The 24,220-nt window shown below is 41.3% G+C and overlaps 1 protein-coding gene and 1 long non-coding RNA gene across 12 annotated transcripts in view; one reads left to right on the forward strand and one right to left on the reverse strand.

Moving 5' to 3' along the window:
- Nucleotides 1–24,220, forward strand: part of PTPRM (protein tyrosine phosphatase, receptor type M) — a 734,228-nt gene that overhangs the window by 637,294 nt on the left and 72,714 nt on the right. The window contains exons 23-24 of the mRNA XM_014519979.2: nucleotides 10,650–10,737; nucleotides 22,793–22,869. Of these exons, the coding sequence (XP_014375465.1) occupies nucleotides 10,650–10,737; nucleotides 22,793–22,869 (165 nt within the window). The remainder of the gene's footprint in view (nucleotides 1–10,649; nucleotides 10,738–22,792; nucleotides 22,870–24,220) is intronic.
- LOC112550293 overlaps nucleotides 1–24,220 on the reverse strand; it is an 83,694-nt gene that overhangs the window by 20,829 nt on the left and 38,645 nt on the right. For 9 of the 11 annotated variants that reach the window (XR_003094051.1, XR_003094045.1, XR_003094055.1 and 6 more), the window contains 3 exons: nucleotides 10,630–10,686; nucleotides 10,159–10,236; nucleotides 7,563–7,636 (listed from right to left, as the gene is read on the reverse strand). This is a non-coding gene — a long non-coding RNA (uncharacterized LOC112550293). The remainder of the gene's footprint in view (nucleotides 1–7,562; nucleotides 7,637–10,158; nucleotides 10,237–10,629; nucleotides 10,687–24,220) is intronic. The other 2 variants (XR_003094048.1, XR_003094054.1) reach the window with 1 other exon arrangement.

The raw sequence follows: 24,220 nt of genomic DNA on the forward strand, positions 1-24,220 counted from the left end.
AATACAGATAGAGAGGAAGGCATTTTGTTCAGTTGCTCCCAGCTGATGTCTCTGCCGACAAGTTTCCCATCTGCCCAAGCATCTCCAGTGTTCGCTGGCACACCCTGGATAGAAGCATGAGCATGTTCCTGTCTTTTGCCATGTGCAATCACTTTAGTTGTTTATATATTATATGTTTGAAAAAGGTAGAAAAATATTTGCTTGCAACTGTCCCTAAAACATCCATATCCAGATCCATAAATTTACAACACACCTAACCTTAAATCCTGCCTCATTCTGTATATCTACAATGTGGGAACTGGGAATTTTCATTAAAAACCCCAAAACTCTGCACCATCTTGTAATGATGCACCCTTGGGAGGGGCAATTGAGATGGGTAATTGAATCCTGTGGAAAATGAAGCAGGGAAGAGGACAGGAGCTGGGGGAGACTTTTAAATCACAAAACATGTTTCCTGTTCCAAAAAGAACAGACGTGTATATGATTGCAGTGATTCTTTATGCATTGCGCTCATCAGAGGACATTCCTTGTCAAGGTACAAAAGTACTTGGTATTCAGTAGAGCCTGTGTAGTTTCAGTTTTATTGCTTTATAGACTTATTGTTATCATGAGTGGCTCCCAAGCTCGCTGTCTTTCTCCAGAATGTATGAGACTTGATATTCAGAGGCAACACTTTTAATTACAGTCTAAGTAGAATAAAAAAGGGGGATTACTTATGAAAATCCTATGCACGTTACAGCAAAACCATTGCTCAGATCCCCCAAAAGCATGAAATCTATTTTCATGAGAGAAAATAAGTACTGCTGGAGACTAACTCTAAACTTTATGTATACAAATTGAAAGTAATGTCTCCTGTATATTAGTTACAGTATAAATGTGCATATTGTACCCAGAGGGTTCTTCCTATAAAAGAGGGATCATAAAATCCCATCCACATACTATATTTATTGTGTTACAGATAAATCTGGAAGATGAATGATGTTAAGTTATTGCAAACTGATGTGCCAGGGAGTATGTTTCTAAATTAGAATTTTAATTGTGCTTCCTATTGCAGTCCTCCTATTAATTCACACTTTGCCTCCTTTTTAAAACCTTCCCTTATAGCAAAGTCTTAGAATTAAAAAAGGATGAAAGTAATAGAGTTCTTAAAACTTAAATAGGATTCTGTGGAAATTACTCTAAAAATCTACAGAATTTAATAAGGAATGACATTCTTATCTATAGAACTTGTAAGCCAACTGATTTATATCCCTACTGTTGAGTCTTAGAGGAGGTACACATCAGAAACTTGATAAGTAGATATGTTAGTTTAAAGATTATATAGAAAGGGTATAATTTCGATTTATTTCTATAGTGGTATTGCATCACACTGTCCTCTACAGTAGCTTTTTTATTAAGGAATTTAAGCAAAGGCATTTTAATCGGAAAAGTCCCTTTTGTGTCATAATACGACGATTGCCATTGTGCCCCCCTTTTCCACTGTTAGCTAGTTGAGTCACTGACAGCAAAAGAAACCCCCCAATTTTACCAGCTATCAAGGTTGGCTTGGAGGTTAGTGCTGGTAACCCTAATCCCTGGGTTGCCAGTTATGCCAACACAACCGTGATTCCAGTAGTTGTGAGGGTTAATACTGCCAGTGCTCACCCTGCTACTATACATGGGTTGTTTAGTCCAGGACCACCTGGGTCCAGTCTGAAGACCATACGCTTCATGTCCATGCTCTGAAACATCTTTTTCAGGGTTTTCTTCTGAGACGTGTATATCTTTCAGGCAAGGGACAGGGTCACTACAGAGAACAAAGTCTGAGGATGGTCATTTTCAGTTCAAGAGGGAAACATAGTTTACTAACTCAGCTCAGACCTGGAAACAAGAGTTCTGTGGGTTGTTTCTAAAGACCCTGGAGATTTTTTTTCCCCTGTTTTCTTCCTACTTGTAACTGTTTTGTAGACTAACTTGAATTCTTGTGACTAGTAAAGATTTCTGTTTTGGAGCTGAAGCAGGAACCTCTGAAATTTTGTATATGTGAAGCCAAGGATCGTGTCTTTTGGACTCAAGCCATGTAAGAATCACTATGCTTATGCATATGAAGAGAGTCTCTGTAGCTGAGGTTATAACCATGACTCTGATTTGAATGATTTTTTTCCTCCCCTCTCACTCCAAAAGGAAAATGTAAACATTTTCAAGACTGCATGATCAACTATCAGTAGATATAAGGATTTTTACAGAAAATTCCAAGAAATTGAGGGAGTTTCTGAGTAGGCAGTGACAAATTTTATTTGCTATTGTTATTGCTTTTTTATTCCATGAACAGACCTCAGTTACAATAACACTACAACTGCTTTATAAATGATAGGTTACATTGATTCGAGAAATTTCTATATTGGCTCCTACCACAGACAGTTTTCAAGAGCAAGCATAATAATGTGTTTTTAAAAATGGCATTATTTGAAAAATAGACATGATTCTGAGTGATTGAAACTGACAGAGAGAAGAAAAGCTGATGGCAAGTCTATTCTCCAAAGGCCCCTGTCATCATCAAATTATTTCACGGAACAAAGTAATGATACTGGCATAAGGTACTCCTTGCACAGTACCTTGTGGCTTGAACTTCCATCAAAAGAAGCTTTCACTATTCCTGACAAACATTTGGGGTGATATCCTGTTTACGGACAATTCATTTTCAATATTTAAGTCATGTGTCGGAGCTATTAAAGAAATATAGGTATTAGATATCTCTGCTCCCTCCTTTAATGTAATGATCTTATGATCTTTCCCTGCCAGTTACTTGCAAATCCTAACTACTAAAAAGTCAAGTGTCTGAAAGGTTAAAAGCACTCTAAATCTTATACCACAAACAGAATTAATGTACATTCTGATCCTCTAGACACATATGAAATAATGCACATGCTTAAGTTTTGGAGGATCTGAATCAAAAACTTTTCTTAGTCATTATGAAGACCTGATACATAAAACGAGAGTAGGTGCATGCATTTCCATCATCTGTTCCCTCAAAATATAAACTGAATACAACAACTGCCTAAGAAAGTTACACAAAATTGTATGTTGTACATCTTTCGGAATACATAATGACCAGCCTCAGTACAAGTCCATGATTCATATTTAAGTAAGATTATGCACTTTCTAAGAAACTTCATGTAAACCCTTCCCTCAAGAACTTTACAGTTTGTTTTACAATTGAGACGCATATATTGACAACATCACTTTAAAAGGCAGATAAGCCATTCTTGACAATAACATAATCACAAATTTAAAAATAAATCTATGGATCAGAGTAAAGGTAGTTTTATGATTAAATACTTAACAGAGGTTTGTGAAACAGGCCGTATTCAATTTGGATTTGGATTCGGCCCGAATCGGGGACAGTGATTCGATTCATTAATTCGAATCGCTGTCTCCTATTTGATTTGGCCTAATCCAAATCTGAAGCTTAGATGCTAATTTGGAGAGTCAGCAATTCGACCACAGACACAGCTACAAATGGTTTTTCTACATAATTCGAGCACTACCTGCCAGCAGTATGGGGTCAGGGGAAGGGCGAGCTGAAGTGCTCTGGGTCAAGATCCAGGGGGGGCAAGGCGAGAGGGATTTGACGGTGGGGGTCTATTACAGACCCCCCAATCAGGAGGAGGAGCTGGACAGGGAATTTTCAGGCCAGCTTGCGGAGACACTAAAAGCAAGGGATGTAGTTGTCATGGGCGATTTTAATTACCCGGACATCTGCTGGGAGGAGCAGTCAGCCGGGACGGACCGCTCCAGGAGGTTCTTGGCCGAGTTGCAGGACCTCCACTTGATTCAGGAGGTGCACAGTCCCACCAGAGGAGATGCTCTGCTGGACCTGGTCCTGGCCGCAGGCGACGACCTGGTAAGAGGCCTCCAGGTTCTTGACCACCTGGGCAATAGTGATCATCGCGTGCTGGAATTCACCATCCAGCATAGAGTGTCAAGGGCCCGCAGCAAGGTGGTGGCCCTAGACTTCAGGAGGGCCAACTTCAGTGAGATGAGGAGATTAGTGGGAGAGGAACTGGGGTCCTTGAGGGCAGAGGAACTCAGCGTCCAAGAGGAGTGGTCGTTCCTTAAGGAAACGATACTCGGGGCCCAAGGGGTGTCAACCCCGAAAAGAAGCAAGGCGGGCAGGAGTGTCCAAAAGCCCCCCTGGCTCACCAAGGGTGTCCGGGAATGCCTGCTTGCCAAAAGGGTGGCGTACGCCCGGTGGAAGGGGGGTGTAATCTCCAAAGAGGAGTATACCTCCTCTGCTCGGGCCTGCAGGCGGGCTGTTAGGAAGGCCAAGGCGGAGATAGAGCTCGGATTAGCGTCCAGGATTAAGGATAACAAAAAGTCCTTTTTCAAATATATTGGGAGGATGAAGAAGGCGCCGGGTAATGTGGGGCCCCTGCAGGATATGCGGGGCAATCTGGTGGTTGCGTCAGAGGATAAAGCGGACCTCTTTAACCAATTCTTCACCTCCGTTTTCTTGTGCAGGGACCGGGACTTCCCTGCTGTGATAGAAGCCGGACGCGAGGGGATCGCCTTCAGACCTCAGGTTGGGGAGGACCGGGTTAGAGAGCTTCTGGAGGGGCTGGACGCGTTCAAGTCAGCGGGTCCGGATGCTCTCCACCCCAGGGTGCTGAGGGAGCTGGCTGGGGTTATTGCAGGGCCCCTGGCACGGCTCTACGAGCGATCGTGGTGCTTGGGCCAGGTGCCAGACGATTGGAAGGTAGCTAATGTGGTCCCCATCTTCAAAAAAGGGAAAAGGGAGGACCCGGGCAATTATAGGCCCGTCAGTCTTACCTCAATCCTGGGGAAGCTCTTTGAGAAGATCATCAAGGAGCACATTTGTGATGGGCCGGCATCCGAGATGATGCTCAGGGGCAATCAGCATGGATTTATTAGGGGGAGATCATGTCAGACCAACCTGATTGCCTTTTATGATCAGGTCACAAAGGCCATGGATGCAGGTGTCGCGGTGGATGTAGTCTTTCTGGACTTCAGCAAGGCCTTTGACACCGTCTCTCACCCCATCCTAATTAGTAAACTAGGCGACTGTGGCATAGATGCCTACACGGTCAGATGGATTGCAGATTGGCTGAAGGGTCGCACTCAGAGGGTGGTGGTGGATGGATCATATTCGACTTGGGGGGAGGTGGGTAGTGGAGTCCCTCAGGGCTCGGTCCTGGGCCCTGCGCTGTTCAATGTCTTCATCAGCGATCTTGATGTTGGGGTGGAGAGCAACCTGTTTAAATTCGCTGATGACACCAAAATTTGGGGGGAGGTGAGCACGCTAGCAGGGAGAGAGAGATTGCAGAAGGATCTGGATAGGTTACAGGGGTGGGCAGACAGGAACAGGATGCGTTTCAATACGGACAAGTGCAGGGTGCTGCACTTGGGTAGTAGGAACCAGCAGCACACTTATACGATGGGGAACTCCCTACTTGAGAGCACGGAGGCGGAAAGGGATCTTGGTGTCATTATTGACTCCAAGATGAACATGGGCCGACAATGCGAGGTCATGGTTGGCAGGGCTAACCGGACCTTGTCGTGCATCCACAGGTGCATCTCGAGTAGAGCCAGGGAGGTGATCCTCCCCCTCTATGCGACGCTGGTCAGGCCGCAGCTGGAGTATTGTGTCCAGTTCTGTGCGCCCCATTTCAGGAGGGATGTGGACAACATGGAGAGGGTCCAGAGGAGGGCCACCCGCATGATCCGGGGACAACAGGGCAGACCCTACAGTGAGAGACTGCGGGACTTGAACCTATTCAGCCTCCACAAGAGAAGGCTGAGGGGGGACCTGGTGACCGTCTATAAACTCACTAGGGGGAACCAGAAGGGTTTGGGGGAGACGCTGTTTCCCCTAGCCCCTGCTGGCATAACAAGGAATAATGGGCACAAGTTGATGGAGAGGAGGTACAGATTGGACATCCGAAAAAACTACTTCACAGTCAGGGCGGCTAGGAGCTGGAACCAACTTCCAAGGGAGGTGGTGCTGGCCCCTACCCTGGGGATCTTTAAGAAGAGGCTGGATACTTACCTGGCTGGACTCATTTGAGTCCCGTTTTTGTTTTTAGGGTGAGTGGTTTTGTTTGTGTTTTTGGGTTGTTCTCCCGCCCTGGCGGGGGGGCGGGCTAGAAGATCTATTAGGTCCCTTCCGACCCTGAAACTATGAAACTATGAAACTATGAAACTACAGTGCAAGTTACAGTGCAAGCAATACAGATGTGGCTCGTGAACACTGTGATGGTGGGGCAGATGGAGTGTCCCACAGGAGCAAAGGAGGAAATGGAAGATGGGACAGGACCATGTGTTTAGCAGCAGACCCGGAAATGAACCTGAAGTGCTTCTGGTCCACTTCTGGGTCTACTGCCAAGTGTGCTGGGGAGCCCCCCGTGCTCCTGTGGGATTCTCCATCTGCCCCACCATCGCAGCGTTGATGAGCCGCCTGGTGCCTTGAGGTATGTACAAAAAACATTTAAAGCTGTGTCTACGTCTGAATTTCTGAATTGATTCGATGGGTTTCGATTCAGTTCGGAGAGATTAAAGGGTCTCTTGATTCCATTCGGATTTGGAGATTCAGCCACTGAATTGGGCCAAATCTCTGCTGAACTGAATCAGGGACTGAAGCTTCGCACAGCCCTAATACGTACTTCTTGTGCTTGTGAATCATAAGTTTGTTTGTTATGCGGGCAGTGTAAGATTTATGATATCCTTAACTTTTCATTTCCTTGCTTGTAAGTGCTTGCATTTAGTAAATGATGTGATAGGTAACTGCACTGTTGTCACCTAGCAACCATAAGTATTTTTGAAAAAGTCTTTCAGCTTTGGAATAATAGTAATAACCAGTCACATAACATTCTTTCTCTGTAGATCTCAAAGCACCTACAAAGATATGTTAGCTTTGCTGTCCTTGTATTACAGATGGGTAATGCAAAGTAAGAATGTGAGTCAGTAAAACCGATTTGAATATTATCCAGGCTACTTGTCTGTTGCCTTGAGCCTAGAACTCATATCCCTATTTTCTAGTTCCCTCTCACTATTTTATAAGCCCTTCTTGCAATATTTCTGGCCTTATGAGTTTCTAATGACAACTTGAAAGATAATTATTAGAAAGACAGCGCTTACAACAGTTATCATGCAGACTGTACTGCAGTTATTTCCTCCTCTGTATATCACAGCAAATGTAATTCTCAGCAAAAAATATTTTTTTTAGTAGCATCTGCTATAGCATTGGCTTAAAGCAAGCAAAAGCATACTGTTCATCCTCCATGACTGTAATGGATTGTTGACCACTTGATATCATGTTGCTCTCTGCAGCAGAGTTGTCCATTGTGAATTCTCTACTAAAAATTTACATTTTGATCATGAGGGCTAAAAGTTAAAAACTCATGTTTAAACTGAAATTTTCACTACAGTACAAGTTAATTTTAAAAGAGCTTTTTTTTTTCCTACTTGGGAACATCTCCTCCAAGTAGATTTGGAAGCCTAAGCTTTGAACTAGTTGAGTTAGAAAAATATTTTTATAAAAGTTCTTTGAGAATTGTCATCCTCACCTGCAGTCTTCCTCCTCTGTTTTCTAGACATTGCTAGACTGAAGGATGCCTTGGGGCTTATTCTTGTTGAGGGTCTGCATTAAAAAAAAAAATTATAACAGCCTTATTAAAATGGATAGCTGCTAAGATACCATGTGCAGTTCAGTGGATTGCTGTAGTGCTCTATCTCAGGAGGGCAACATGCCGAAGAAAACACTAGAAAAATTACAGGTATGAAGCTTGTATTTCTCACAAATAAGGAAAGATCTCAGTAGATCACTTGTCTTGAGTTATTTGCTTTTTCCTTTACTTCTAGGACAAATATGATCTCTCCTTCTAATCCACTGTGGATTATCATTCTGTTTCTGTGTCTATAATGGCAGCATATAGGGAATCTAAGAAATTACACTCCAGCTGTCTTTTGCAATTACTGTTTCTTTTCATGCTCAAGCAGTGTAATACTTCCTTCTTTCTTCCATTTATCTTTTCTATGTGCTCATCAGTGCAGCATCTCAGCACCTCCCGAGAAAGAACTAAGGCAGTTTCAAAATAAATAAACTGTATTTTCCCATTTTTTCTGAAGTGGCTGATGAATAATTTTTATTTTTATTTCTTTTTCTTTTTGGACAACAGTAAACGTTTGGGAAGGGAAAACTAAAAACTCCAAGAAAATGACATCTTAGTTTATTTGTAGCAGTTCTTTAAAAATGAAGACTAACATAAGTATAAAGCTGTCTAGAAAAAGTGGATGTTGTAAATGTGTATTGGCCACAATGGAAATAGAGTATGAAAGCTTATAGTCATCCTCAAGATTCTCAGTGCTATACAAAAAGTAACAAATAATCTCTGTTTGTTGGTGTCACTGAGTTAAGCTGACAGTGCTTGTGTTTTAGAAGCAACTGTCCAAATTCTGCCACTGAATAGGAGGATGTAAGTCTACTGAAGTTAGTAGAGTTGTGCTTGTTTGGCCTGTTGTGCTTCTATCATGTCACTTAAAGCACTCCTAGTAGTTATTTAAATACCCATTTGGGGGCTGAGTGCTTTCCATTCCTAGGCTACTTGTAGATGCCCCTGCCCCTCCCCCACCACAAAAAAACACCCCCACACTTTACCAGAAGAAGCAGCACATAAATTGGACCCAGCTCTGCAGCAACTGTATAGATCAGGTATTTCATTGGGGCTTTTTGGTGCTTTTATCTAATAGCTGAGTCAATCAGCTATAAAAGTGCCAAAAAGCACCACTACAGTGCCCAATACAGCAGACAATTGAGGGCAACTAATGTGCTGCCTTTTCTGAGCATGTGTGGGGCTTGACATGGGAGTATTAGGGCTGTGCGAAGCTATAGTTGCTGATTCTATTTGGCAGAGATTCAGCCCAATTTGGTGGCTGAACTGCCAAACCTGAATCAAATCAGGAGACCCTTTAATCTCTCTGAATCGAATCGGAACCCTCTGAATTGATTCGGAGAGACTCAGAAAGATTGAGCGATTCACCAAGTATGCGGGGGACTCCCCCTGCCCCTGCACTCCTGTGGGATGCTCCATCTGTCCCAGCATCACAGCATTCACAAGCCACGCCTGGTACCTCAAAGTATGTAGAAAAAACATTTAAAGCTGTGTCTATGTCCAAATCGCTGATTCTCTGAATCAGCATCGACGCTTCAGATTCAGCTGAATCGAATCGGGGACAGTGATCCAAATCAAAGAACCAAATTACTTTCCCTGATTCAGGCTGAATCCAAATCGAATAGGGCCCATTTCACACACTCCTAGGAAGTATGAAAATTTAAAGTAAAGCATCAGTTTTTTTTCATCAGTCTGCAAGCAGCCCTGTTGACTTCTCAAGAGATTAAGACCTTACTGAACTTTTTCTTCTACTACTGTGTCTTATGACACTACTGTGAAGGTGAAGTAGACAAATGGCAATACATTTTAGAAGCTAACATTACTAAGAATTTGTCAAATCTTTGCAAGAGAAGTTTCATTTGTTTCCCCATCATGGGCTTGGGAGCTTTCCTGTGTTGGGGTCTCAGTTCAGCAAAGCACTTAAACGCATGCCCTGGTGCACCCCTCAAATGGGGGTTGGAAGATGTGGTTTAGTGATCATTCAGGCAAAAATAGTGAAACATGGTAATGGACTATCCACCTTTATAAGAGAATTCTACTTTTTAATTTGGCAACTAAAGATCTTAAACTGAATGGGTCTATTTTAGTATTGAACTATGTAACATGTTATACTGATAGTGATACTACACACATCAAAAAATCATGGAATGCTGTATTGTTTAAGAACAAAAACCATATACTACAGAAAGTACACAGCCAAACTTGTTTGCTGTGATCGTGCTGAGTGGTATATTTCATTAATATAAAATGATACTGATATCATCTTTACTTTTATTATTGTATTAGCTTTATTAACTACAGAACAGAGACTGGGTGAATATTAGATAAGATTGCATGTTTCATAAAATCACATTATTTTCCTCCCTGACAAAACAATAATCTTGGAGGTGTTGTAAATTCTGTTTTTCTTTAATAAAAGGCATGCACATGCTCTTTGAATGCAAATTAAGAAAAATGCAGATGAATTTTAAGAGATGGAATAGCCACCTACCACCAGGTAAATGAAACTTGTAAATCTCTTAATAGCAGATTAGCAACACAGGATCAGATTCTGTTCCCATTCACATTGCTGTAAATATGAAGTAATTCTAGTGTTACCAGTGGCTTCACAGATGTGTAAATGTAAGCAGAGTTTGGTTAGTGCACATTAAATACTCAATTACACTTGGTATTAAAGGTGCGTAACTTTGGCAAGACTAACTAACTCTTCACATACAAAAATTATTCTTGCTGATGTACACTTTATCCTTGTGTCAACCCCCCCTTCCCCTTTAAGACATGGAGCTGTAATCATATGCTATTCAGAGAAGAGGCTGATATCATTATCAGATAAGCAAATTAGTTAGATGATGCTTTAACAAAAAGTATTATGGTTAATACAATATTTTCTCTTTGCGTCTGGGTTTATTTTTTACCCTTAAGGTTCCTGTTGGAACATACTGCATGTCTTAATGTCACTTACTTCCTTTTTTTTTTCAATAGAGTTTCTTTGAAGGACAGTCGGCACCATGGGACTCAGCTAAAAAAGATGAGAACAGAATGAAGAATAGATATGGGAATATCATTGCATGTAAGTGTTGACAGTGTAATCGTGCTTCTGTATTCACTTTCTTTCAGCATCTGATAAGAGTGGCCGCTAGTCCCTAGCAGGGAGTACTTACATAGAAATTATAACCCTCTTCCTATTAAAAAAGGTACAGGGAGAAAGCTACAAATGAACTCTGAACCAGTAAAGATATCATTTAAGTTTGGTGACTTTATATTTATGTTTATTTGAATTCTGGAAGCACCTAGGTGCCAAGGCTCTGTTGTGCATGACTCTTGGGTTGTAATAGACAAATTATCCCTTCCACGCATAATGGGTAGCACGAGAGAAAGTACAACTACACTCATGGCAATTTGATAAATCGGCAATCAAGGGTGGATCATCACTGAAGGAGGGACCTAAGTCTATATCTCTATAGCACAGGAGTGGGCACAGGAGGGTCACGCAGGGTCTTACAGGTGAAGGCAAGTAGCTTATCTGAGGCAGTAAGAAAGGCAGATCTAGTGAAGGGGATGCCTTTTGAAAGGAGAAAAATAGCTGAAGTGGCAAAACAGGAAGGTAATTTCTCCATCAACCTTTTGAAAGGACAGAAGTGGAGCATGATTGTATTTATCAAAGCCAGAAAAAAGATAGGTTGCAGGAGTTAAGATATGAGATAAGGCTGCATCTTGGATTTATTGCAGAAGAAGAACTGGCAATTTTGAAATAGATCCTGGACCTGTGTGTGTTCAGAGGCAGGCCAGATGAAAAATAATGCCTGGGACAGAGTGAGAGGGAAGCTGGCCATTTGATCCCCTCACTGATGTGACAAATATAAAGTACTGTTTTGTCAGGGTGAGTAGGAGTTGATATTTTATCCATGATTGCAACTATCTCTTGTACATCATACATAGGTCAATTTTACCATGTAAGTATGATAAGTAAGTAAGGATGGAGGAGAGAATCAGTAACTGGAGCACTAGAAGACAGTAGCAGAACTACAGGTGGGCTAGCAGGGTACAAGCCCTGAGCACAACATGGGACAGGTGGGACATTGGAAAGGAGGCAGGGGACATCTTCTATCCCCCTCACCACCCTGCTTCCACTGCATGTTACCTGCAGAGGCTCTGGCAGCAAGGGTAGAAAAGCAGTCACGTTGGTGTCAGGGGAAGTTGCTGGGGGTGTGCAGGTGTGGCCAGGAGCTAAAGTTTAACCCTCCCCTCTCCTTTTTTTATCACTGAATTTTGGCTTTTAAATTACCACTCAACATATATTCCGGCAGCATTTACCACGAAAGAGTAGCTTGCTCTGGGTACAAACTATATCAGTTATGTCTCTGGAAGAGGGAGACCAGAAGGCAGGAAAGAAGAAAGTGCGAGTGGAAATCAGGGAGTGATTGGTTCAGGAGGAGTAGTGTTGAACGATGATGGACAGACAAATGAAATCCTGTGCTGGAGACATCAGCAAGAAGGAGTGAAAAAGTGGCACAGTTTTTAATGGAGACCTGATCAAGCAGGTGATGAATGAGAGAGTTGATATCAAGTCTCCAGATTAGGAAATGAGGAGAGAGCAGCAGAAAAAGTGTCCGACAGGTCATCATCATCATCACAACTGAAGTCTCCAAGGATGAAGATGAGGGATTGTGATGCAAGGGAGAAGGGAAGTCAGGAATTAAAGTCAGAAAGCACGGTGGTTGAGGAAAGGTCAGGTGATAGAAGTTGACAGCAATGACATCATTGATATTAAATGCCTGATTTTACTGTCATAGCTAAAATGTAAACAAGAAATTTTGGCTGAGAACAGCCTACAGCCCATGACTTCTCCAGCTTTATTTTCATGATCATAAACTTAGTAGATATGGTCAGTATTTAAATGGAAAATCTCTAAGAAAAATCTAGTAATGGTTCAGTAGGTAGCAGTTTTCCCTCTGACTCGTCATAGCTGTGCATATGCTGTATAGTATCATAGGGAGGCATTGAACCTGGAGATAAGGCGGGGACAGTATCTGATTTCTGACAAACTTGAAACCTCTCAATCTGAAATAGGGGGTGTATTTCTAGGGCTGGTCAAAACACAGAAATTCTGATAATGAATTTTTTCCAATCTGAATCAGAACAAAAAGGCAGAATTTCATTTTAAAAAATCATTTTAGGTGAATCAAAACATTACATTTGATAAATTAAAAAGGGTTATTTTAGGTGTTCTTTTTTAAAACTGACATTATTCTCATTTTATTTTACATGTATTTTATTTTTCATGTTTTACAAATAAAAAGCATAAAATAATATCAAATAAATTTCAAAAGGAAAAGCTCTTTCAAAAATAAAGAATGTAATATTCTGTTCTAAAAAAAACTATTTTGATTTTAACAAAATCTCCCATTTTGATTTTTTAATCAGATTTTTGTTGAAATACATTTTTTCCTGTAGAAAAACAGTAAATGTGAAAAAATTACCAATTTTACATGCTCTGTAGGAAAAGAATTGAATAGTGAAAAATCACACATTTTAGAAATTCTGCCTATTGTCTCCCAAGAGTTTTTGCTCATCTTTTAATAGAAAACACACAGCACCCATCAACTTCAAAATTCCCAGAGATTTCAACTTACGGTATTTCCTTCCCAGTAAACTGCATCCCTCTTTATTCCTAATCATGCTGCTAAAAAGTCAGCAGCTGGTATATAGCATTTTAAAAGCAAAGCTGCAGAATTTCTTGAACAGTAGCACTATAACACACAGCATTTGTTACAATTACACTGTAGCACTCAGCCCAAACTCAGACCGCATGGGAAAAAGATGTGTATAGTTCACTGATATACCAATGCCTAATGGACATGCATGTGTATGTTATTAAGGCAGGGTTTTGTGTTATGGCATGACTGCGATGAAAGTGGCTTGATTATTGTATTGCAAAACATGTTGGGAGTAAATGGCACTTATTTATAGAAGAGATGGAGTCTGCTAGTGAAAATGATGAGCATGTTGTAGAACATTAAAGCATTTCCTTGTTTTGAATGTTTATATGGGTGGATTCCTTTAAAGATTCCTTAATGGGTTTCTTTTGGGAGAATGTAGCAATTTATTGAGGCTCATATAATTATTATTTAGGGATAAAATACTAATCGTGCAGATACGGCCTGGTTTTCAAGAACAGATTGTTTATCTGCCTCTTCTTCCTTTACAAAATAGAATCTCTAATCTTGTGACAATAGTTTCACATTTTAGCCGAGGTTTAGCTGCGTCAGCCATCTCTCTTAATGTCGTCTTCTAAGCAGCCTGTCAGTTTGGCTGCCCTCGGTTGGAGTAAGTAGAAGACTAATAGCACTGCATATCTGAGGTAATGAAGTGATGAGTAGCAAAGGGAAAACAAGTATAAGATATTAGATACACAAATCAATTGCAATTACAAGTAATATTGAAGGCTGTCCAAGAGGGCAAATGTTACTTTGATCGTTTGGATCGCAATTTACTTTTAATACGGCATCAATATTTAGCAAAGGGAAAGTGCTGGATGGAGTTGTGATCGATAAAGCATACTATTTATGTGGCAGTAAGAACTTAGAATAATATGAGCTATGGCAGCCAGCCATTTTAGTAAAGGACAGCATTTTTAAAGCATCTCCAAGGTGGTCCCCACACATTTGTCATACATTAATTGATTATGGGCAAATACTATTATGGCTAATTGTCTAATTACTTGGTGTTGAAGGGTGCTGTCCACACAAATGGGGGCATGATTTAAAATTTGGGGTGAAAATAATTACAAAAGTGAACTATTAAAATTGGGACATAGTGGCAGAGTGCTTAGGGCATACTGCTCTGACACCAGAAGGTGTAAGTACAAAGCCACACTCTGGCTCTGTGACAAAGACTGCCCACCTTTGACTCAGCTGTAAATGGGTGCCTGGTCATTTGGGCTGCAGACTCAAAGGCAGCTGGACAGGATGCTGGTCACAGGGCTAGGGCTCCCTCATGTGCCATTGGTTATAGAGACTGGTGTTCCTTAACTGTTCTAGCCCGGTGGGTTGTTAGGCTTGAGTAGACTTTTAATTTGACTTTTGAAAACATGTCCCCAGAGTATTGTTAAAATATTAACCTCAGCTATGAAGGCATTTCAATAATTTCTATTTCTGTACTGTATTTAAGATATTAAAGGCATTGCAGATGACTTAGAGACTACTAGTCCTAGGGATATTTTGCAGTGAAACATGTGTTTTTTAGAAAGTGAGTTTAAGTTAGGGTTTTTCCATCCATTTATTCTCTCTGTTTAAATCCCCCAAGATGCCATTGTCACACTACAGCTTTTAGTCGATACTGCTCTGTAAGGGAATTAAAGGAACAGCAGAAAGCTGCCAGCACAGCAGGAGCTTCTCAAAGTAGCAAGCCACATTACATTACCCAAGTGATGGGAATTTAATTGGGTAGAAGCATGCCCCAGCCACAATGGAAAGGTGGCTACAGCAACTTGTGAGCTACTTCATCAGCAAGCTAAATGCTGACCACAATCCAATTACGCACACATAATGTATTCCTTCCTTATTAGGTACGGACACCTTTTTATGCTGTTTTCTCATTAAGGACTAAAAGGGTTTTGAAACTGTGAAATGAACCTTTTGTCTGAAAATGGATTTTTGTCTGTATTAGTCATATAGGGGTTATGTGTGGGTTTTCATAATATCCATTTGTTGGTCCCTTAAGAATGATCTGTTCTCTACAATTTTTTTCATGCTAGTGCTGCATGAGAAAAGAATATAGATCAAGACTTTCAAAGGAACAAAATATTTTAGGTGCCCAGCTTAAGATGCTTTTGTAGGGCCTTGTTTTCGGAGAGCAGATGCTTGTTTTTTTCTGAAAATAAGTTCCCTTTAAGGTGTCTGATACTGGGCACCACAAAAGATGGGTCACTCAAAAGTCACTGTAAATAAAATTGCCCATAGACTAGCATAGAGAGGGAAAAGGAGGGGGGAGAATTAAATGCTTATCTCCATATCTACAAAGAAAAACAAGTTTCAATAGAAGTAATTTTGAAGGTTTAAGTGGTTGATGGTGTGATCAGTGTAAAATTAGGTTTGATATTAAAAGAAAGGATGACTCCCTACAGACTAACAATGAAGCAACTAGTTAACAGCAGGAGAAGGATAAAGTAAAATATTTAAAAATACAGAGAAATTGCCTAAAGGCTATTTAAGAACAAAGTGCTAGAGGCACATATTGTTTGTGTATCTCTTGAATCCAAAACATGTGTGATTAAATATGCACATGCTTTTATTTTTTCCCCTGATTTGATAAAGAATTAATTACTATTTAGAAAATGTGCCCCCAAACCTAAACCATCACCTGGGATTTTCAGGGAAATAGGTATCCAAACACCACTAAAAGTAAATGGGGGTTGGACATCCCTCTTCCTGTGGGTCTTATGGAGTTTGTCCACATTGCGGACTGGAAGACAGAATTCTACTAGGTAAGATGCCCATACCAGATAACAGGGACCAAGGGATATTATGAGGAACTCTTAGCTAAATACATAAAACCAAATTTTTAATTCTTGTAATGTGAAACAGCTATATGCATAACTGTGAAGACCAGTAGCATTGGAGGGAATGAAGTAGGCAGAGTTTATGAAATAACAGAGAGGTTGCAAGATGTTTAGAATTGGTCATTAACAGGCTTTATCAGCTGATATGTAGCAAATACCAAAGACATTTATATTGTTAGGATATTTTTATGGAAATTTGGAAATCTGAGTGTGACCTTTGTAGAGATTGAAATGAGTAAATCATACAGTAACTTGTAAATCTCAAGTGAATATCATCATTAGAATAGCTGGTTTCATGTAGAGTTTTTTTGAAGAAAGTTATATGTGACCTCACAGAGATACAGAAGCTGATATCCAATATGTAGCCAGTCCAACTCTTGCTGAGGCCACTAAGAATTCAGCGCATTCCGTGAGAATTGGATCGGGTCCGAAAACCATAAAAACAACTGCTTGAAGATTGCAAAGTTGCTAATATGTTGGGGGTTTTTTTAAGTAAGATAGAGCCTGGGATTTAAAGGCCTGTGAGCCTCACCTCTGTTCTAAAAAACTGATTAATAGCTTAATTAAATACAGAATAGTATAGCAGTTGGATACTTGTAACCTAATAGGGTCAAATAAGTTTGGCTTCTGGAAGGAAAGAATAATGTCTTTGTAAATTGTTAGAGGTCTTTGAAAAAGTTAATAATGAGGCTGAAAAGGATGACCTAGTGATCATAATGGATTTGAATATTTCACTGTCTTTTGATAAGCTCCCTCTTACAGACTGTTAGTTAAAATAACCAGTGGAAGGAACAAATGTATAAAAATGAGTTTGGTAGTAATCAGCTATAGGGAAGCCTGGGTTGGAATTGGGTTTGGCTTTATTTAATGTAGTGGGGGTAGCAAGTCTTGAAGAAGAGAGCATAACGGCAACCCATGAGAGCAAGTGCTTTGAAGGAATTCTTGCTCCACTGGTGGGAAGAGAAATAAGGCATTGCCCATTTACTACCCACTCTCCTACCCTTCCTTTCTCTCTCATTAGCCATAGACAGGAAAGAAATACTGCATATCCAGGTTCTTAGTCTCCTTCCCAGACCGTAGACTTACAATCCAAACAAGTTCTACTGGGTGGTAGGGTTGTGCCCTACTTTCCAAAGGAGTTGCATTATTTCTTTAAATAAGCAACCAACAATAAGAGAGAATCTAGAGGAACTGTAACAGGTACTTAAACAAGCAACCACATCACAGTGACCACCCAATAGAACTAAAGGCATATAACGCAGGGTATAAAGAAAAATTACTAAATGAAGTGGATCAGCTGTGCAATGGTGTGTCTTAGCGCAGCTGATCTAATCATTTGGGTGAAACAGATGTTGACCATGGTCCCACAGGGTCAGGGTCCCTGATGCCTCTGTGTGTGGCTGGGGCCCAGTCATGTGGAACAAGACTCAGAGGATGACTCTGCAAACAGGGGAAACCCAGGTTTCCTGACTAGCAGAGTCACACCCAGGGAATCTTCAGGTACACTGCTGCATTTGGGGAAACCCTAGAAATCCCTATTTGCAGAGATGCATCCCAAGTCAGATTCCCTGGGTGTGCATCTCTGCCAACGAGAAAACCCCAGGTTTCCCAAGCTACCGCAGATTTCTCCATTTGCAGAGATGCAGCTGGGAAATCCAACTTGGGGTGTATTTCTGCAAACAGGAGAACCTAGTCAGGTGCTACCAGGGCTTCAGAGGACTGATACTGCATCCCCTGGGAATGGGCTGTCCACGCTTTCCCACCTTAAAGCAAACAGGTGTCCACTGCAAAATAGCAGCACAAATGTATACTGTTTATGTTGTGGCAACAAATTTTGGCCACTTGTGGTGCAACAAGGGATGTCTGTTTGGTTGGCCTTTGTGCCGCCATAAGCATGTTTTATGGTGGCATAAGGCCAATGTCTATTCCAGCCATATTGAGTCAGCCCAGAAGCAGCACTCAGTAATTATAGACAAGTAACTAATTAGCTCACACTGCCAATAAACCAAAACAACAGAAATGCCCCTTTCTACCACTGCCCAAGCTCATCTATTTCTCCAAGCATTGTTAAACAAACACCTTTTGCAGCATGCTCAAAAAGCCGTTATATTTGGATTATTCTCAATCAAAAGGATCAGCAGGTTTCAGATTCACAAGCCCCTTATAGAGAATGCCCTACTGGCGGCTCCCTGTCTTTTATAACAGGGGAATCCAGCTTAAGCACCTTGCTTGTTGCAGCTGTGACCACATGGAGAGTGAGGTGAGCCACTGCACAATTTAACTCTCAGTGATTTGGAAGGACGAGTGATTAGTAAACTGATGAGACTTGTCGATGGCATGGCAGGGGTTTGAACCAAATATAGAGGACTTCAATGAAGCAAAATTCATTGAAAATCCATTAGTTGTTATTTGTTTGATGTTGGTTTTTGTTTCTTTCCTTTTCTTGTATATTTAATTAAGGAGCACAGAATTTTACTCAAGGTTAGAAAAATCAATAGAAGGTTTGATAATCACTAGATGCATTGAACAAATGGATCGCAGGAAATTCAGCTTGGATAAATGCAAGAGAATGCAAAATAGGAACAATAATCTTGACTGCTTACATAAACTGCTAGACTCTGAATTTGCTGAGTTGTCTGAGGAAAATGCCTGAGGATGTCTTCTAGTATGCAGCATTTGTTTTAAAAAAAGAAAGAACAACCAAGTGCACATGGAAGAGCAAAATAAAACCATACAGAAAATATAAATTATTAAACGATGGCCATGTTATGTCAAATGTTAGTTACCATTCTTTAAGAAAAATATTTCTGAGACTCATGAAGTCTACCAAAGAGCATTGTAGAACTTGCGTATGTTGAAGTGGATGCAAAAAAAGATATTAGTTAGCCCTAAAAGAACAAGAACATGGGAGACACCCACTAGTAGTTATGAAAAATTATGAAGAATATAATGGGAAAAATAAAAAAGCTTCCTATTTTTCACTGTGTTCCACAATAAAAGGAACAAGGGAATATTCAAGGGTAGAATGTACTCCTGATCTGGAAAGTAACTGTAAGTATTGCATTTTTTTTAATCAAGAGATCCACCAGTTCAGTGTAATCAAAGTCATATTTGCTTACTTTAAGAATGAACAGGATATGTTTACTGGCATGTTTCTACTGGCATCTGCCTTTCCTTTAGATTAAGCCAGTAAGGCTGAGAGGGGGATAATGGTGTGTGGGTAGCTCAGTGTCTCCATATGTAGGCTAGGGACAGACATTACACATAAACTGGTTTAAGTGATCAGAAACTGATTTAAACCTGTAACAGGGTATAGGTTTGCGGGTATGTGGGGTGTGGGGGAGGAGTGTGTGTGTGTCTGTGTGTGTGGGATTTGTGCAGGTGTGGTTGTGTGGGGTGTGGGTGGGTATGGGTTTCCAAGAGAAGTGGTGCTGGCTCCTACCCTGGGAGTCTTTAAGAGGAGGCTAGACGAACACCTTGCTGGGGTCGTTTGACCCCAGTATTCGTTCCTGCCATGGCAGGGGGTCAGACTTGATGATCTGCTCAGGTCCCTTCTGACCCTACCAACTATGAAACTATGAGTGTCAGTATTCTGTAGAATTTGTCTTACTGTTCATGAGGAATAAAACAGAAATCAGCTTGTACCCCTAATGCACAAACAGAATTTGTAGGGTTAACAGTTTAATCATAAAACAAACTCACATAATACAGAAATCATCAAGAGAAGTAAATGTGCAGTCCATAATGTCTTAATTGACAGTGTGAGAGGCAAGAGTTTTTTAGAGTGATATCTTTTGTTGGACCAACTGTATAGTTGAGATAGAGCGAGACAAGCTTTTGAATGCAAGATATTCTTCTTCGGGATCACTTTTCTGAGCAGAACATAATTTTATAATTAGTAGGTGATACTCATACAATAAAGAAATCTCTGGAACTTCCCACCACTAAAGAGTAATGGTTGTATTTATAACATGATTACATGATTTTGTGACTTTCAATAGCATTTATAATTATACATGGTAAGGTAAAGGCAATCAGATTTATGCCTTTTCTTTTCTTTTTTTCTTTTTGGTCCCACTTTGTGCCATAAAATGTTGACTCTGACCAGATGCAAAGTACTAATCTTTTCTGGTGTGAACTGGCAAAGCAAATCCTCATGTTTTCTTCATGTGAACTATGAAATTTCCAGATTATAATTTAATTCATCATATGTATGCAAGATCCATGTTTTAGGGAGGAAATGTGGCTACAAATCCTTAGCTATTAGGGAATATATTAACGCAGGGGCAGACAAAATATGGCCGGTGGGCCGGATCCAGCCCACCAGGCCATTCTGTCTGGCCCACAGCACCCCTAAAAAGTTAAGAAAATTAATATTTATCTGCCCCTGGCTGCCTGTCAAAGATGACAGGAGCTAGGGGCAGTAGGACCCAGGGGGAGCCAGTGGCAGAACTAAACACCTGCAGCAGCAAGTCCAGCCCCCAGCCCCACCCCAAGCCTCAGCTGACAGCCTCTGCCTAGCAGGGGCTTCTGGAAGCTTCTGGCCTGGGGCTGTTCCTGCCTCCCTCCGTGGAGAGAAATACAGATAAGAAGGAGGTGGGGAGGGAAGCAGGGGAGGACCATGGGCAATTGCTCCAGTCCTCAGGGCTAGCTAGGCCAGCTCCTGCAGTCCCAGTGCTGCTGCTGGAAACCACGTGGTGTTGGAGGCCGGTGAGCAGGGAGCTAGCAGACAAATGGCTGTGGCAGGCAGAGGGTAGTATAAGTAAGTGGGCGCACAGCGCGCAGCAACAGCCAGGCAGAAGCATGGGGCCCCCCCGGGGCCAGCACTGCTGAAGCCTAGAGCAGGGCGCCAGGAGCCTGCGGCTGGGCTGCCAGGGGCTCTATGGAGCCAGGCCAGCTCACTCCTCTCCCTGCTTGAGCGGTGCAGCCCAGCTCCATAGAGCCCCTGGCAGCCTGGATCCTGTGCTCCTGCCACCCTGCTCTGGGTCTCGCTGGCGCTGGCCTTGGTGCACCAATGTGGGCCCCATGCTCCTGCCCCGTTGTTGCTGTGCTCTGCATGCCTGCTTGCTGCCCCTTCTCCCCCCACCTGCTGTAGCCATTTCCCTGCTCTGTCCCTCCCCCGCCCATTGCACTGGCACAGCATAGTTCCCAGCTGCAGTGCCAGGACTGCAGTAGCAGCTGGGGCATGGTGCCAGAGTGTCTGGGTGGGATAGAGAAGCAGCAGCAGAAGGGCAGCAGTTGCACACGGGGGCAAGTGGCAGCAAGCGGGAGCACAGGGCCTGTGCCTGTGCCCCAGGGCCAGGAGTGGCAGGAGCGTAGAGTCCAGGCTTGCAGGAGCACTGGTGAGAGCTCTGCCTGCTGCGGGGTGGGGCAGGACAGGCTCTTGGCAAACCCTCCCCTGCCACCCAAGCCACAACCCTCCCCAGCCACTCTCCCTTCACACACTCACAGCCCCTCACAAAACCCATACCCACCCACACCCCACACAACCACACCTAACCACCCCTGCACAAATCCCCCCCACACACACACTCCTCCCCCACACCCCATATACCCATAAGCCTATACCCACCCTCCAACCCACACCCTCGTACACTGTATAAGACTTCATTTTAAGACTTCATTTTAAGCTATTATAGTATCACTTCTATTTACACTACACAAACGCATGTAAATAAGGACAAAAATATTTTTGGAAATGAAATTAATGAATGTTGTAGTTCATGTTTGATTCTTAGAATATAATTTGGTATTTTTCTGGTTCAGAGATGGCAGAACCCCTTGCTGAAAGGAGTAATTTCAGGGGGCAAAGGGAGGGACTTGTGACGGCAAAGGTCAGGGGCTAGAGGGTGGGACTTCCAGTCCCAAGATGGTAGCTAGGGGGTGGGGCAGCTGTCAAAGGGCAGGGCTACCCATGTGGCTATCAGTGGCTTGCCAAAACTTGATAAGCAGCCCTCCGCCTGAAATAATTACCCACCCCTGTATTAATGGGTTCCAAATTGACCCTATCTGCTAGCTCTCATGTAGGAAAGAGGCTGCCTCAGGTAAAATATTAGTTGGGGATTAATGAAGCGAAAAATAAGAGATTTTCAGTGATCCAGCAGAGGTAGACACATCTCTTCTTCAGTTGAAAAAGTCATTGAAACAAGATACAATATGAAGGGATTATTTTAAGTAGGTAGGTAGGTAGGTAAGTGAAAAGAGAGATGGTTTATCAAGCTTATTTTCTAAGTCTTGGTCTCTCTCGTCTCTTCACTAATAAGATAATGCTTTACTACCAGAGGCTATTGTAAAGCCTCTCTAATTTGTGCTCATAGCTGAGAGAACCTTTTGGCAATTGAATGCCAGTAAATACGTTAATGAAAGGCATTCTTTTTCTGTACTAGATGTTTTAGTCTCATTTGAATCCAGTATCACAAGGAATCTGGGTGTTTAAAAAGTGCAAATGATCATATTTTAACTTGCTTTAAAAAGATTCAGATTTGTATATGTCCTTATACTTTGGGCCTACTAAAAGCACAACAGGAAATTGCTTATTTATGTTTCCCTTTCGTTCCCATTTCAGATGATCATTCTCGAGTGAGACTGCAGCCCATTGAAGGAGAAACAAACTCAGACTACATCAATGGAAATTATATTGATGTAAGTATACTGGGGTAGTCAACAAAGTTAATATTATTATTCAATTAAGAGGCAGTCTGTTATTTTCACACTTTATTGATCATTTGTACTAGATTCCACAGCTGAGCAGGATTTTGGCTGGTAAGCATTTTTGGAAAACACAGAAGAATGTGTGTAATAAAGGATAAAAAATACAATGCCAAAGATTTGCCAGTAAGAAAATGAAAACAGTCATTTCCCAAAAACAGCCATGTTTTGAAATGGAACCTTGTGAGTAATATTATCTGGCTACTTCGTCTTCTGATGCTTATATGGACTAAGGAAATGTTATTTTCATTTTCTGTCAACAAGTTGGCATAATTCCACATTTAAAAGAAAGCTGTTTGCATATTAATGTGACAAAACTCTGTAATTCCTAATGCAGTGATTTGCAATCTCTTGTCATCTCTGCACTTTTAAGTCGCCTTCAAAGTATAGTCTGCAGCTGTTAACCAGTGCTTCTAATGCAAGCAAGACATTTCATTAAATATGTAGGCTGTTTAATTATTGAAGACTGCTTCTTTGTTCATTCTGCATCATGTTAACTTAATGTTTTACATTAGAATAAATTCTTTAAGAGACAGCATGTTTTTTTGGTTGAAAGAATATACTCAAATGTAAAATTCAGATTCATTAGGAAGTCAATGCTATATAAAGTCTGAAATCTGGAGATGACAATTTTTTGTGACTTTAGTGTTCACAAAGAGTATTAAATGTTAGAGTCCTAAAACAACTGTTTATTAAAAAGCAACCAACCCTGAATGGCTGCTGCTTCAGCAGGGATGCCTTTTCATAAAGGTGTCACATGCCTGATCTGCAAGTTCAGAAATGGTTACTGGCTATGACAAGGGAATTTAGTCAATTTTTTTTCTTTATTGATAGCAGAGCAATAGACTTGCTGAAACCAAATTAAGCTACCAATTTTTTTCTTGTAAATAATCTCAAGGTTATTTGTTTATCAGGATATTTACTAGTGTGTTGAGTGGGAATCAAGTTAGACTTAGATTTCGACTCTATCCCATAGCGTTTTACACGTTTAACAAGAGGTAAAGAAAAAAAGCAGAAATATATCTGCCTAAATGTCTAACAAAACTGTGGATAAAATATATACCATTATATAAAGAAAAGCTGGCTTGTTGTTATGGAGTTAAATATGGATCCACATTCAAACTTTCCCAACATTCAAAGGAAAGGCCAGACTTTTTAAATTCTGGTTTTAGTACCAAGGTAAAATTCAGATTATGATTTTGATCCAGGTTTAAAGTTCCACAAAATATGAAGAAGGAAAACTTTGATCGTAAAAGGCTATTTATAATTGTTTCAGACCACTCTT

Source organism: Alligator sinensis, unplaced genomic scaffold, assembly GCF_000455745.1.
Source record: "Alligator sinensis unplaced genomic scaffold, ASM45574v1 scaffold597_1, whole genome shotgun sequence".
NCBI classification, from domain to species: Eukaryota; Metazoa; Chordata; order Crocodylia; family Alligatoridae; genus Alligator; species Alligator sinensis.